Source organism: Bufo bufo, chromosome 8 (assembly GCF_905171765.1).
Source record: "Bufo bufo chromosome 8, aBufBuf1.1, whole genome shotgun sequence".
Lineage (NCBI taxonomy): Eukaryota > Metazoa > Chordata > Amphibia > Anura > Bufonidae > Bufo > Bufo bufo.
The window spans coordinates 215653444-215670325 of NC_053396.1; the positions used below are offsets into that span (position 1 = coordinate 215653444).

Sequence of the window (16882 nt, forward strand, 5' to 3'; positions counted from 1 at the left end):
GGCCTCCCTTAACTATATGCCGCTCCTGAAAACTGTTCGCACTCATCTACAAAACTTGAAACTTCCGTTTGTCTCCTGGGTAGGGAGAAAGAATTACATTAAGACCTTTATTCTTCCCAAATTCCTGTACCTGCTACAATCCCTTCCTATTTGGTTACCAAACTCATACTTTGCTGAAATTCGCAGGATATTTACACGCTTCCTCTGGAATGGCAAATCACCCCGTATTGCTTACTCTGTTCTCACGAGAGACAGGAAGTTCGGAGGATTTGGGATGCCAGATGTGAAACTTTACTACACGGCGGTACAACTTTGTAGATGTGTTGCTACTATGTCTCGTCAATATGACTCCCTTTGTGCCTGTCTTGAAAATACACTTCTCACGAACCAGGAACTACTTACCTTGTGGGGCATTAGGCCTATTTCGGCCAATCACTACTACTCATCCCCGGTTTGGAAAGGTATGCTGGTGGAGTGGTCCAAAATGGTCCAATCCCAAAGTTTTAATTTCCCCAATCCAGGTATGCCACTTAAATTACTACAGAGCCACATTCATCCTTCCATTTTAAGCCCCTCCGGGATTTGGTCTAAGCTCGCTGACATTCCTTTGCGAGATGTCCTCCTCCCGGATGGTAGTTTGAACTGGGATCAAGTATTAGGTCTCCCGGAAGTTAAAGCTGCACCTTTTTTCCATCTAGCAAATTTCCAAAGGGATACCAGAAAGTGTACTGGACCCTTCACAGGCAATGGCTCCCCCTCTTGGCTGGAAAAGAAGGTTTCAGCTATAAGACCCCCCCCTTAGACCATTATCTCAGATGTATAAAGAAATACTTTCCTCCTTACCCCCGGAGTTACATTATGTGAGCTCCTGGGAACGGGAGTTATCCCTGTCCCTTACAGAGCCGGAGAAGGCGTTTATTCTGGCTCATTCACACGGCTTCACTTTTTGTGTGAGGATTCAGGAGAACTCCTTTAAGCTTCTCAGTAGGTGGTACAAGACACCTGAGTTCTTGCATAAATTAAACCCAGAAGTCCCAGAGGCGTGCTGGAGATGCGGTAAGGACACCGGCTCTTTGTCACATATTTGGTGGATCTGCCAGAAGATCCAACCATTTTGGAAATCAATTGAGGAATTAGTTAATCAGATATGCAATACTAAGATATCCTTAGATGCTAAATTAGTCCTACTGTGGTGCCCTAACAGTTCTTTCACCCCCACCAAACATGACCTACCAACGATGCTACTTACAGCGGCTAAGCTACTCATCCCCTTTCTGTGGAAGAATGACTCCCCACCGACTATTCCAATGTGGACTGACAAGGTAGACCAAATCTATCGTTTTGAGGATCTTGCGCACTGGGAAAGTAACTCACGCTCTCGCTTCTTAAAGGTGTGGTCCCCATGGAAGTCTTATAGAAAGTTCGCATAAAAGAGCAGATGTTACCTAATTCCCTCCCCTCCCCCCCCCCCTATACCCCCTGATTGTACCTTTCAATCCTTTTCCTTTCTCCGTTTTCTTGAGTATCAGTCTCTGTCTAGCGAGAATTATAACTTGTAATGCTCACATGTGATATGTAACCTGACATTATTTTGTATTCCAATGCCGTCCTTGAATTGTCATATGTGGGCGCTGGCCTTGAATTTTCTTTCAATAAAAAGAAATATGGTTAAGAATATAACTACTATAATACTGCTCCTATGTACAAGAATATAACTACTATAATACTGCTCCTATGTACAAGAAAATAACTACTATAATACTGCCCCCTATGTACAAGAATATAACTACTATAATACTGCTCCTATGTACAAGAATATAACTACTATAATACTGCTCCTATGTACAAGACTATAACTACTATAATACTGCTCCTATGTACAAGAATATAACTACTATAATACTGCTCCTATGTACAAGAATATAACTACTATAATACTGCTCCTATGTACAAGAATATAACTACTATAATACTGCTCCTATGTACAAGAATATAACTACTATAATACTGCTCCTATGTACAAGAATATAACTACTATAATACTGTGTATATATATATACACACACATACACACAGTATATTTACTTATACACAAATACCTAATTGTTGGTGGATTTTTTTTTATTTTTATTGCAGTTATTCTCTTCAGCTGCTGCATATTGCTGGGTGTTTGTGCCGCTTTGGCCGGAGTCGTAGCGCGCTCTTCACACTGTCTGTAACTTTCCATTACCTGTATGGAGAGGGCCAGCGATGGACTATAGACCAATTTTGAAAGGCATGCTATGACCATTTGTCAAGATGTCTGAAGTAATCATTCTGATTATAGCAATTGCAGAATGACAGATTCTCCTGTTCCGTGAGCTTTGTTCTCCAATATCTGATCCAGCGCTAACAATATCTCATCATGGAACGTGACCGCCAGAAGTGGAGGACTTCACATTGCAGCATCAGGACTCTGGAAATTGCATTTACCAACCTTAGTAACAGACTGGAGTTCATTAATGTTTGGCCAGATCTTCTCCCCTGTGCTCCTCAGCTTAGATTTGTTATAATTGATGCGGAGTCGGTGATACAGAAAACATAAGTTATGTCTCTGACAATTTTGACTTCCTTAAAAAGGAAGAAAAAAAAAATCCATTTCTGAAGCGAAGGCTCAATGACATTTCTTATTTCATGAACGTAATTCCTACAATCCCAATAATTGGCGCACTGCTTCATCACTGTATCTGCTAATTAGCAGTGAGAAGTGTTACCTTTATACATTCATATCTACAGGTCGGCTTTGCAGCCACCACAATGGCGAACCTCACATCAGTGTCATGGCGACCTCAGTTCTTAGGTCTGTTCAGTATTTTATTTGGTTCTTAGGTCAGGTTCCACCCCGAAATCCCCATAGAATCCACAAATAGTGTGCATCCAATCAGGGGTGCAACACCAATGAGGCAAGATGAGGCGATGGCCTCAGGCAGCACCAGGTAGGGGCAAGAGGGGGGCAGCGGAAGGGCCATGGGCAATGAGCGCTTTCATTGAGGCAAAAGGGTTAGGTTTAGAAATTGGCTTGGTGGGGGGGCGCTGTTTTAGTTTTCGCCTCAGGCAGCAGAAAGGCTAGGTGCACCCCTGCATCGAATGCATGCAAATAAGTTTTCCGCAACCCCGTTTGCACCAGAGAGCATGTTTTTTTTTTGGGCAAAAAATTCAGAAAACTAGAGCTCATTCACATGACCCTATATTTATATCCACATCCATTATGCAATTTTGCAGAAAGGATGCCGACCCATTTATTTCAATGGGGCTGCAAAATATTCAGCGCACCGTGTGCTGTCCACATCCGTACCTCCGTTCTGCGGCCCCACAAAAAATACAGAACATGTCCCACTCTTTTCCGCAATTGTAGACTAAAATAGGCTAGTCTATCATAGGGGCAGCCCATTCCATTCTGCACAATGCGGAATGCGCGTGGCCGGTATCCATGTTTTGTGGATCCGCAATATGCGGACCACAAAAAAATACACGTTCATCTAAATGAGCCCTTAATGTAATGCTATATAGTCTAAAAAAGAGCCGATTAGCTCCATTTAATGGGGTTGATTCTCATGTGGGTTTTTGGCGTTTTACACTGTTTTTCAGCATAAAAAAAAGTGCAAGCACCCTCCTGGGACTTCTGGTGCAGTTTCTGTAGTAAATGCTTGTTGGATTTGTATATTGTGTGAACATACCTTTATAAACCTATAAAAAGATGATCAACTGATTGGTTTTACAGGCATTTGCCATACAGTGCCCTCTGCAGGGGAGATTCGGTATTACATTGTGGCCATTCGTAATGCAATGGTTTCTCAAGTAGCTTTAATAAGGGTCCATTCAGACGTCCGTAGATGTTTTGGGATCCGCAAAACATGAATACCGGCCGTATGTGTTCCGCATTTTGCGGACCACACATGGCAGGCCTTATGATAGAAATGCTATTCTAGTCCAATAGGACATGCTCTATCTTTTTTGCGGGGCGACGCAACGGAACTACTTATGCGGACGGCACACGGTGTGCTGTCCACATCTTTTGCAACTCCTTAAAAAAGAATGCAGAACAGATGCAGAGCCAGAATTACGGACGTGTGAATGGACCCTAACACCCATCCATTAGACAGGTTTTAACTGGTAGACTGGTGGGTGTCTAACTTATATACCCTCACTGATCACCAGAATGGGGCACCCAGGTCCCTTTCTCTCCTTAGCCTAAAGAAAGCTGCTAGGAAGAGTTGATGACACTGACCGAAACAGCTGAGCATAGTGATTGGCTTATTTGTCATTGCCATAGACTTTGAATAGGCCAGGGTGGTCTTTTCTGGCAATCGGTGAGGGTCCCACCATTCAGACTTCACCTAATCACCTATCTTCGAACAGAAAAACCACTTTAAGTTCCCCTACTCTAAACACCCCTGCCTGGAACTTGTCATGTGAGACCGGTCCTTTTATTCTGGAAATTTGGAGTAATTATAATGGTAATCGAAATGGACTGAAGTCGACGCTAAGATTGAGGATTGATTTCATTCATTTAGATCCTCGTTTCTTGGTTGGGAGTGTCTTGAAAGGACCCTTAGAAGGAAAATCAGTGGTAGCTTATTAGTTTTGTTTATATGAATCCCCAACACGTTGTTAATAATACAGTAGACGAGGCCTTTACGTTGGGAAATCAGCAGGAGGAGAAGTGAGCTTTCTTTAATGGCCTCGCATGAATAAACGCTGTGTGTGGTCGAAGGCAGAGTGACAGCGCTCACAACGTAACCGCTGATATATGTCTTTAATTCCGGGCTTTTATGAGAATGTTACTATTTATGCCCAACTTTTATTGTCCAAGTTTAATTGTGTTGAGATTAATTTTGCACGGTCTTCTTTCCCCTTCACAGAGGGTGACGAGACAGGAGTTATGGATAGTCTGCTCGAGGCCTTACAGTCAGGCGCGGCGTTCAGAGACCGCAGAAAACGAACTCCGAAAGCCAACGGTGAGTGAGATCTCCTAACACTTGTATTGTTGTTCAGCTGCTATGCTATGAAGCCTTTCTCTATGAGAACCCAGCTGGATGCTTCAGTGTGATCACACGCCTACCTGTTGACTGTGTAACAATCTATGCAGTGTAGAACATGAAAAACTTTATAGAAAGAAAATTCACTTCAAAATGCTCCAGGTGGCCGCAAAACAAAAATATACAGTACAGACCAAAGTTTGGACACACCTTCTCATTCAAAGAGTTTTCTTTATTTTCATGACTATGAAAATTGTAGATTCACACTGAAGGCATCAAAACTATGAATTAACACATGTGGAATTATATACATAACAAACAAGTGTGAAACAACTGAAAATATGTCATATTCTAGGTTCTTCAAAGTAGCCACCTTTTGCTTTGATTACTGCTTTGCACACTCTTAGCATTCTCTTGATGAGCTTCAAGAGGTAGTCCCCCTGAAATGGTTTTCACTTCACAGGTATGCCCTGTCAGGTTTAATAAGTGGGATTTCTTGCCTTATAAATGGGGTTGGGACCATCAGTGGCGTTGAGGAGAAGTCAGGTGGATACACAGCTGATAGTCCTACTGAATAGACTGTTAGAATTTGTATTATGGCAAGAAAAAAGCAGCTAAGTAAAGAAAAACGAGTGGTCATCATTACTTTAAGAAATGAAGGTCAGTCAGTCAGCCGAAAAAAGGGGAAAACTTTGAAAGTAAGGGCTATTTGACCATGAAGGAGAGTGATGGGGTGCTGCGCCAGATGACCTGGCCTCCACAGTCACCGGACCTGAACCCAATCGAGATGGTTTGGGGTGAGCTGGACCGCAGAGTGAAGGCAAAAGGGCCAACAAGTGCTAAGCATCTCTGGGAACTCCTTCAAGACTGTTGGAAGACCATTTCAGGGGACTACCTCTTGAAGCTCATCAAGAGAATGCCAAGAGTGTGCAAAGCAGTAATCAAAGCAAAAGGTGGCTGCTTTGAAGAACCTAGAATATGACATATTTTCAGTTGTTTCACACTTGTTTGTTATGTATATAATTCCACATGTGTTAATTCATAGTTTTGATGCCTTCATAGTCATGAAAATAAAGAAAACTATTTGAATGAGAAGGTGTGTCCAAACTTTTGGTCTGTACTGTATATTGTAGGTTCTGCACCTTATTTGTTATTGAAGGGAGCAGCACTGACCTTGATAGCCTGGCACCCACAGAAAAACTTGCAGTCTGATTCCTAATGTATTAACTGGGTACTGGTATCTAAAGCCATGGACTGCCTGGCAGTGTGATTTGGGTGCTATCTGGTTATATGATTTGTGCACTGTATAGAATGTACGCCACAGGGCACTGTCCAACCTAAAGCCAGCCCTGTTTGTTAGATTTAGTTTTTTTATATTTAGAGACCCAGAAGATGTTTCCTTTATTCCCTTTCGAGAAGTGTGTACTTTATTTAAAGGAACTCTAAACATAGAAAAAATCCCAGCACTGTCTCCCGTGAATTATTAGTTTCATATTGGTGCTATTTTGTCTTGTATTACAATTACAACTGGGAAATATAAAGAAATCTTCCCTATGTGTCCCAAGAAATCGGCCATGTCCCCTGCTCCTTCTTAGGGCTTATTCACATGGCCGTAGTGCACCCGTGGCCTTATTGCGGCCCGCATACGGCGGTTCCGCAATACACGGGGCACCAGCCGTGTGCTTTCTGCATCATGGATGCAGACCCTTTTACTTGAATGGGTCCGCAAATCCGGAGATGCTGTGAGGAACGGAACGAAAGCACAGTACGGAACCCCACGGAAGCACTACGGAGTGCTTCTGTGGGGTTCCGTTCCGTGCTTCTGTTGCGCAAAAAAAATAGAACTTACAGATCGTGGGCCCCATTCAAGCGAATGGGTTCGCGATCCACATGCGGCTGCCAAACGGTCGGTGCCCGTGCATTGCGGACCGCAATTTGCAGTCCGCAGCATGGGCAGCACACAGTCGTGTGAACAAGCCCTTACTGTGCTGTATCAGTCTGTAAGACAACTGGCTGAAGCAGGAGACTCCCCCCCCCCCTTCTACCTTGTCTGCAGTAGGACAAAAAGATTGTTAAGCCACACCCCTTGACTAAGTGATGCCAGTTTAAAATGGAAAAGAACAGCAGGATATTAACATCACGTTCTCTGCAGGATTTCTATAAGACGGTTTGCAGGATTTTCTGCATGTTCCTGAGACAGGCTGGCAAACAGTGAGGGCGAGATTATCTCCTGTTCACTTTTATTTCAAGGTTTAGTGTTCCTTTAAATGAATGAATCTGGAGACATGTGATGTTTCTCTTAATTGTGGAGTTTTTGGTAAAATGGTGGAATGTTTTTAGGTACAAAAAGCACGGATATGTTTTCTTGGTCTACAGCTCGGTTCCCCCTGGGATCAAGTATGTACTGTGATGCTGAGTCTATCTCGATTCAAATTCCTTTCTGGGTGGCTTTATGGACTGTGTTTCTCCTGAATCTCCCATCTTATTTTTTGTTTCATTGATGTTGTTACCGGTCCTTCTTTCTCTCCCTTCCAATGAGTTGGGTTTCAATTTGTTTGGATTCTATAATATGATGCTCCGTTCAAATCATTGGCAATTCTACATCAGGTTTGCACAACTTTTTTGGTCCTATGGCCACAACATCCAATTGTACCTGTCCGAAGGTCCCCAATAAAACCTTTAAGGGTGTTTTCATCTCAGGTGTTTTTGGCATATCGACTAAGTATTCTATAATTATCTGACTGGTAGGGTTTGACTTTTGGGACCACTACCTATCAGAACATAGAAACAGCCGAGAATTTCACAACTACCACAAACTACAATGGAGAACAGCAAATATAGATGGTGTCCTCTCCAATTCCTCTCTGAAGTACTGAACATTGGTGAAGGGCCCCCATTTTCCGGACTTATAGGGAGCAGATGTGAAACCCCCATAGATACTTATGACATATCTTGTGCCAGAAAGCCATGAGATCCCCCGTCTGCATGTTGTACACCCCAGTTATATCGATGCATAAGGCATGCAACCTAAGTTGTCTTGAAATTTTGCCAAAGTTTTGTAACTATAAACATATGATATAATGAGGTAGAGGGCAATGAGTGCCTCATGCCTCTTTTATGCCACTGGTCCCTAATGAGGTGATAGTTGAACCAGTTACTAAAGCCAATTGATTGTTACAGATGGAGTAGATTTAGTGATGCTATATGTGTGTATCCACTCCAAAATCCTGAATGTAGAAATTGTTCTGTCCAATTTTAAAGAAACTTTCTGATAATCATCTTTCAAATGACCAGGGATGATGATTATGCATTAATAAAGTCTACTCCTACAGTAAACATGCAACTTTCCAAACGCGTGAGCCGAGAATTCTCTTGTCAGCCAGTGAATTATAACCGAGATATCTTAAGAGATATTATGAGTGAATTATGGTTTCTCCATTCTGGAGGTAATGAATGGAACTCATCCATCAAATTGTCGTCGCCAAAAATTGGAGATGAGTTGATATTTCGGTGAACATATTTTTGATGTGTCTGTAATTAACATAATTACCCTGTACTGTGTGATTAACAGAGGTCTGCCATCGATCATAGCCTACAACATAGATATAGGATAAATTCTATACAGTGATCCCTCAAGATACAATGGCCCCAGGATACAATATTTTCAACATACAATGGTCTTTTCTGACCCATCGTAAGTTTAAACTAGACTCAACATACAATGTCTCAGACTCAGATCCAACCAATCAAGGACACTTCTCTGGTAAACTAGCTGGATTAGTTGCTAGTTAGCAGCTATTCCTGACTGTAATATGTGAGGACTCGTTTTATCTGTCTTAGTTATCTGCTTATTTTATTTAAATCTTCATTTTCTCTTATCTTGGATGCCATTTTTTGGCTTTGGAACTGATTACTCAACATACAATGGTTGTCTTGGAACCAATTAATATTGTATCTTGAGGGACCACTGTACATTATGCCAAATGGTTTCCATTTTTAAAGGGGTATTCCACATTTTAATGCCTCTGTAAAAGCAATAAAAAAGCACATAAGTGCAGTCTAAAGAAAGCTTCTGCCTGGAAGACCCAAAGACCCTACTGCTCTTCCCACCTGCCCCCCTAAAATCCAGGAAGCAGTGCTAGCAGCCATCTTCATCACATAGTTATTAGGGCTTGAAATGTTGGATCAGTACATCAGCATTTGTACTGCTGGGTGATTAACAATTTAGGATCTCTACAGGAGCATGGAGATGACTGGCGTGACCTGCCAGATGTGGTCTCTGTGGCTATGATGTTGTCTGAACGCGTGTGGCTTAGATGTCTGTCACACTACATTGCCTATCTAAGAAAAGCCTAGATCCAGATAGCTGCAACGGACGGCTTCCCCCCAGGGCCCTCCTATAACACGACCCAGGTGTAGGAATGCCGAGTGGTGTAGTGTAGCCTGTTTCTTCATGTGTCACGGTGCTCCTACCTGGATATGGCTGGACCCCAGGCTTTGGCTTCAAAGCAATAAATAGCAGGAATAATTGAGGGATTTGAAAGAATAACTTGAGTCCAGACCTTGAGATGAAGTTCAATGGCAGCTTTGCTTTGAATAAACGTTTCTTCAAACAGTTTCAGGCTTTGTCTTGGTTCCAGCAGGCTTTAGCATTAAACTGGCAGGAAAATTCAACTCCGCTCTATCCTTATCTCACTCTGCTGTACTGATAAGCTGACTTGGTAACTTGGCTTCTTCTTAAGGCTCCATTCACACGTCCGCAAATGGGTCTGCATCCGTTCCGCAATTTTGCGGAACGGGTGTGGACCCATTTATTCTCTATGGGAACGGAATAGATGCGGAGAGCACACTATGTGCTCTCCGCATCCGCATTTCCAGAGCGCGCCGCCGATCTTCTGGTCAGTGGCTCCGTAAAAAAAACTAGAACATGTCCTATTTTTGTCCGCAATTATGGACAAGAATAAGCATTTCTATGGGGATGCTGGCCGGGTGTATTGTGGATCCGCAATTCACTACGGATGTGTGAATGGACCCTTATGCTGCACTTCACTTTTTAGTCAGACTTATCTTCAGCCAAGAATTAGGTTAGAATCCTGGCAGCCCCAACATGGAGTCTCAACCAACACAAACCAGAACTGCCCACTTCCTTCTGTTAGCAAGCAGGAATGGTCCACTTCTGACCAAAGGGAAGGAGAATGGAATGGTGAGTTCCATTCTATCTAACTATAGATCTGTCATGTTTGCTGCCACCTGCTGGTGAACCGGGCACATTACATGAACAGTTACATAACATTATAAATGCACAGTGTTGAGGGACCTGGAAATAAATATATAGGTGACTTACAGGTTAGACCACAAAAGAGAGTAGCAAGGTGCAGAAGTGGTAACACCACTCTGGGGTGTTACATAGCCAACCTGCGGCTCTCCAGCTGCCACCATGCCCTGATGAAGGCTGATAGCTGTAGGCAGTGTGGGCATGCTGGGAATTGTAGTTTTGCAACATCTGGAGAGCCTCAGGTTGACCATCCCTGGCCTAGATAGTTACAAACTAAAGGCACGATAAGTCAAGTGCCACAATGCTGGCCGCCATTCTTCAGAAGCAATGGCTTCCAGCATGCCCACAAAGCCAGTCACAAAGCCACCAGCATCAACAGAAGTATAAGTGAACCTCCTGGAACCTAATGCAAAATTTAAAACAGAGCCCTACCTACCATGTGCCATATAAGTAAGAGGTATTGGGTCACCTCAGGAACCAAGACACCCTTATCATTATCTATACAGTTGGTATGCCTTTGTGCATCTGTGCCCCAAAAACAGGTTCTCACCTGCTAAACACTAGATGTTTGGGAGACACTTGGCTGTGCTATTAACATGCCATTAAATGAGTAGCCATAGATATCATGAACATTGGAATTCCATTCTACCAAACTCCTTGTAAAAATCAATTGTCTTCTCAAGGTTTCTCCCAATGGCTGGCACATGACAGAGACAACCCACTTTGCCTACTCAAAGGAATTGTATAGGATTAGAAAAACATAGCTGAATTATTTCAAAAACAGCACCTAACTTGTCCACAGTCTGAGGCATTGCAAATTTGTTCCATTGAAGTGAAAAACATTAAACGGGATCTGTCAGCAGATTTGTACCTATGAACCTGGCCGACTTGTTACATGTGCACTTGGCAGCTGAAGGCATCTGTGTTGGTCCCATGTTCATATGTGCCCACATTGCTAAGAAAAAATTATATTTTAATATATGCAGATGATCCTCTAGGAGCAACGGGGGTGTTGCTATTGCACCTAGAGGCTCTGCTCTCTATACAACTGCTGAGCCTCCTCCACTATGACAGGACAAGGCAGTGTAAACGTCATCATGCCTGGCCATGTCAATCAAAGTGGAGAGGGCACTGCAGTTGCAGAAAGATCTGAGCATCTAGATGCTCCCCATTGCTCCTAGAGGCTCATTCGCATATTTGAAAACATAATTTTTCTCAGCAATACAGACACTTATGAACATGGGACCAACACAGATAGCTTCAGCTGCCAAGCCACATGCAACAGGTCAGTCAGTTCCATTGCTACAAATCTGTAGTGTTTGATATTGATGACCTATCTACAAGATAGGTCATCAATATCAGATCAGTGGGGGTCCAACACCTAAGACTCCCACTGATCAGTGCCAATGCCTCCTTGAAACTTACCAAATACACCACCCTCCATTGTATAGTGGCTGTGCTTGGTATCGGAACTCAGCCCCATTCAGTTGAACGAGACTGAGCTCCAGGTAGGCCATCTGACCAATGAACGTGACATCACTGATTTAGGAAGAGGATGCAGAGTTCACCATAGTGTCGTGGGCTGTTCAAACAGCTGATTGGCAGGAGTTGGACCTCAGCTGATTGGTTAGCAATGACGTGATAAGCCATCAATATCAAAGTCTCGGAAAACCCCTTTAAGCTGCACTATCATACACAACCTGTGGACAGGTGTGGCACTGTTTTGGGCAGTAAGTGGTCACATTTTTCAAACCTTAGATGATTACTTTATGGTAGGTAGGCAGCCCAAACCTGCCTTATTGTGGACATTAGTCTACAGAATCTGTTTGTACCATATAAATAATGATCACATCTTATTAAAGTTCATGGCAGAGTCTTGCCGTAGAAAGCTGAACTATCCGAGAGTTCTTCTTCTCCCGTGAATCTCACAAAATCCAATATTCTAGAAGCTGAATTGTCAGTAGAGCAAAATATTCAATTCACGTCAGAAACATTCCTTCCCTTAGGACACAACTGTTTGCTGGAGAAAAATAAGAGATACTGGTGAGAAGTCATATCTTCCTGCCGCCGCTCTGATCCACTTAAGTTTGATGCCTGGAACGTGATCAACTTTATTTTCTAGGAAATCCATATTTTGAATATTCTGGTCTTAAATTCTCTGTGTTGTCAATTTCCTGTGCGTCACATCAGGTTGGTGGTTCATGTCCACATAGAGGGAAAGGGAGATTTATATTTGTTATATTCCACCTCCCTTCCCCCATAGTGTTAGTTGAGCACCAAAGTGCTCGAGTAGAACACCTCGGGATGCTTGGGTGCTCTACCGAGCACCCAAGTACAATGGAAGTCAATGGGAGAACTCGAGCATTAAACCAGGCACCCCATTCTGTGAAAAGGGGAGGGTGTCTGGTTCATAGGAAAAAGTCAGAAATTGATGGAAACACCACTGAAATGGTTCAGGAACAGCATGGGGAGGAGGTCTGGATGCATCTTGGACTCCTAGGTCACTGCTGGGAACGATGTTGTCCGAGTAGTACGCCACTTTTACAGACTGACAATAATACGCACCAAACCGAAGATAAAATCGATTTTAGAGGAAAAATTGTTAGGAAACATTCTTTCCTGTATATTTACTTGTATATAAAGTGCAAGTGCTGCCAAAAATTACAAGGAGGGGGCACTCCGATACAACCTGTATATCACAGAAAGGAGGGCCTCATTCACATTGTGGTACAATAGTTCAGGTAGTGGGACTCCTACACTCATAAAGCCTATGCACTAAGTGAAAGGGCTGCTAAAAATTACAAGGAACCGGCACTCTAATACACCCTTTATTAAACATAAAGGAGGGCATCATACACACCTTTGAAAAATTATGATTGGTGGCCTGCTGGTGACCCTCAAAAACATTAAGAGCAAGGGAATGCTGGTGACCCTCTAAAACATTAGGGGCAAGGGCCTGCTGCTGATCTGACCATCTAAAACATTAGGGGTGAGGGTCTGCTGCTGAGCTGACCATCTAAAATATTTTGTGGGCGAGGGCATTCTGCCGAGCTGACCATCTAAAAAAAATTGTGGGCGAGGGCCTGCTGCTGAGCTGACCATCTAAAAAATGTTGTTGGCGAGGGCCTACTACCGAGCTGACCATCTAAAAAAATGTTGTGGGTGAGGGCCTGCTGCCGAGCTGACCATCTAAAAAACTTTGTGGGCGAGGGCCCGCTGCCGAGCTGACCATCTAAAAATTTAGGGGTGAGGGTCTGCTGCTGAGCTGACCCTTTAAAACATTATGGTTGACGGCCTGCTGGTGACCCTCAAAAACATTATGCATGAGGGTCCGCATTAAGCATGTTGATATAATGGAGGAGGAGGAGGACGAGAAAAGTGGGATTGAACCATATACCCTTTTTAGTGATGGAAGGGGTGCATGGAAATACAGTGTATTCAATACACCATAAAAGCCACATTTAGAGTGCCGCTTTCCTCTGGTGGAGTAGAGAAGTCGGGGGAAATCCAGGCCTTGTTCATTTTTATAAGAGTCAACCTGTCAGCATTTTCAGTTGACAGGCGGATGCGCTTATCAGTTATTATGCCCCCAGCAGCACTAAATACTCGCTCTGACAAAACGCTGGCTGCGGGGCAGACCAGCACCTCCAAGGCGTGGAGCGCAAGTTCATGCAACGTGTCCAGCTTGGACACCCAATAGTTGTAAGGCACACAGGGATCACTGAGGACGCTGACACGGTCTGCTAGGTACTCCTTCACCATCTTCCCAAAATTTTCCCTCCTTGTGACATTAGGCCACTCATCAGGGTGTGGGTGCTGGCGGGGTGTCATAATACTGTCCCAGGCCTTGGAGAGTGTTGCCCTGCCTCTGTTGGAACTGCTGTGTGTTCCCCTCATCTTCCCTCCTCGGTTGCCCAAAGAACTACGTACTCTGCTGCCAGCGTTATCAGCTGGAAATTTTTGGAGCTATTTTTCCACAAGGACCTTCTGGTATTGCACCAGTTTGCTAGTCCTCTCCACCACAGGAATGAGAGATGAGAAGTTCTCTTCGTAACGGGGGTCAAGAAGGGTGAACAACCAGTAATCGGTGTTGGCCAAAATGCGTACAACGCGAGGGTCACGGGAAAGGCAGCCTAACATAAAGTCAGCAATGTGTGCCAGAGTCCCAACAGACAAAACTTCGCTGTCCTCATCAGGAGGATGACTCTCAATCTCCTCATCCTCTTCCTCCTAATCTACCCATCCACGCTGAACAGATGGAATAAAACTTCCATGGGTACTACCCTCTGTAGCGGATGCAACAGTTTCCTGCTCCTCCTCATCATCCAATTTGCGCTGAGAAGACGAACGGAGGGTGGCCTGGCTTTCACCCTATGTACTGTCTTCCCCCATTTCCACCTCTTCTACATGCAAAGCGTCCTCCTTTATTGTGAGCAGTGAGCGTTTCGGTAGACACAGAAGTAAGATGGTTACACTGATAATAGTGTTATAGCCGTTCACCATCTGTGTTGATTCCTCAAGGTTATGTAAAACCTCACAGAGGTCAGATATCTATGCCCACTCTTCGCTTGTGAAGAGCGAAGCTGACTGGAAAGGCGACGGCCATGTTGTAGCTGGTATTCCACTACTGCCCTCTGCTGTTCACAAAGCCTGGCCAACATGTGGAACGTGGAGTTCCAGCACATGCTCACGTCGCACAATAGTCGGTGAGCTGGCAAGTTAAAGTGCTGCTGCAGCGTTGCTGGACCGGCGGAAGCTGTCGATGACTTGAGAAAATGGGCACACACGCATCGCACCTTCATCAGTAGCTCAGGTAAATTGGGGTAGGTTTTGAGAAACTGCTGAACCACTAGGTTGAACACGTGGGCTAGGCATGGGATGTGTGTGAGCTTGCCGAGCTCCAAATCAGCCAGCAAGTTACGGCCATTATCAGACACAACCATGCCTGGTTGTAGGTTGAGTGGCGAGAGACATATCTCAGTCTGGTCCTTTATCCCCTGCCACAGCTCTGCGGTGGTGTGCTGTTTGTCCCCTAAGCAGATCAGTTTAAGCGTGGCCTGTTGCCGCTTCCCCACTGCAGTGCTACACTGCTTCAAGCTACCGACTAATGGCTGACTAGTGCTGCAAGATGATAATTCAGAGGTAGAAGTGGAGGAGGAGGCAGAGGAGGAGTAGGGGGGGGTTGCAGCCACTAAAGTAGGTGGCGGCGGAAACCCTGATGGAAGTAGGGCCCGCAATCCTTGGCGTCGATAGCACCTGTGCCATCCCAGGGTACGAATCGCTCCCGGCCTCCACAACATTCACCCAGTGTGCCGTCAGTGAAATGTAGCGTCCCTGGCCACAAGCACTTGACCATATGTCAGTGGTTAAGTGGACCTTCCCAATAACTGTGTTGATCAGGGCACGGGTGATGTTACGTGACACATGCTGGTGTAAGGCTGGGACTGCACACTGTGAAAAATATTTACGGCTGGGGACAGAGTACCGCGGGACAGCCTCCGCCATCAGGCTGCGGAAGGCCTCAGTGTCCACAAGCCTAAATGGCAACATTTCCAGGGCCAGCAATTTGGAAAGTTGCGCATTTAGTGCTATGGCCTGTGGGTGGGTGGCTGGGTATTTACGCTTTCGTTCAAAGGCCTGGGGTATGGACATCTGTGCGCTGCGCTGGGACACAGAAGTGGATGTGCTAGCTGATGGTGCTTGCGAAGGTCCAGCTGCATGGCAAAAAAAAAATTACACTGAATATTACTGATATTTCGGATGCACTAACGTTATACAGGAGATGTAGCGCAGGTAATGTCAATGTCTGCAGCGGCCAAACAATTGCAAGCTATTTAGCGCAGGTTGCACTAAAAATATATATTGCTGCCAGATACAACAATAGTCCTTAAAATGACTTTTGGGTCTATAACAAGTATAAAAGCTAAAATATTCCTATTTCACTCCCTACACTTTCTCTCCTTGGCTAAGACTGAGCTGAACACGTGTCATTGGATGCTATATAGCACCTGATGACACCTTCCTGCCAGCCAATCACTGAAACGCCAGTAGCCAACATGGCTACGGCGTTACAGTGAATGGCAGTGCTTACCTACACGTTTATTGGCTGCTTAGCAGCCAACAAACGTGCGGGGAGGAGACTCATGCTCGCCCAACACTAGTAAGGACATTAGAAGACCCTGGGAAACCTTCTACCACGTGAAAGCACAAACCTTTAGGCTCGGAGTCAATCCATGAACATGGATTCCTGAATTTCTATGTGCTTGTTATTCTGGTAGAAGAGAAGTTACTGGTTCTCATTGCGGAGATCCAGCTGGTGTGTGGAGACTCACATGCAATGCTCTATAGGAAAGAAAGTATGGAAATTAGTTGTCCTGTGGAAGGAAGAATACTTTCTCATATCAGCCAAGCCAGAGCTTCTTCCCTTTAGAAGAATCCCTGGTTTGATGGACATGAGATTTTTCTTCCTTGTGGAAAAGAGCTACAGCAATTTGCATATATGTGTTTAGTATTAAAGGGGTGCCCGATCCTTAGTTCACGTGGTGCTGCAGCCATGGTGCTGCAGGTGCTGGCCTCAGTGGTGACATGC

The 16882-nt window shown here is 44.4% G+C and overlaps 1 protein-coding gene across 4 annotated transcripts in view; it reads left to right on the forward strand.

Moving 5' to 3' along the window:
* The window catches only part of DIAPH2 (diaphanous related formin 2), a 1253176-nt gene that overhangs the window by 1045045 nt on the left and 191249 nt on the right, over positions 1-16882 (forward strand). For all 4 annotated transcript variants that reach the window (XM_040442348.1, XM_040442349.1, XM_040442347.1 and 1 more), the window contains one exon: positions 4902-4997. In XM_040442348.1, coding sequence (XP_040298282.1) covers positions 4902-4997 — 96 coding nt within the window. The remainder of the gene's footprint in view (positions 1-4901; positions 4998-16882) is intronic.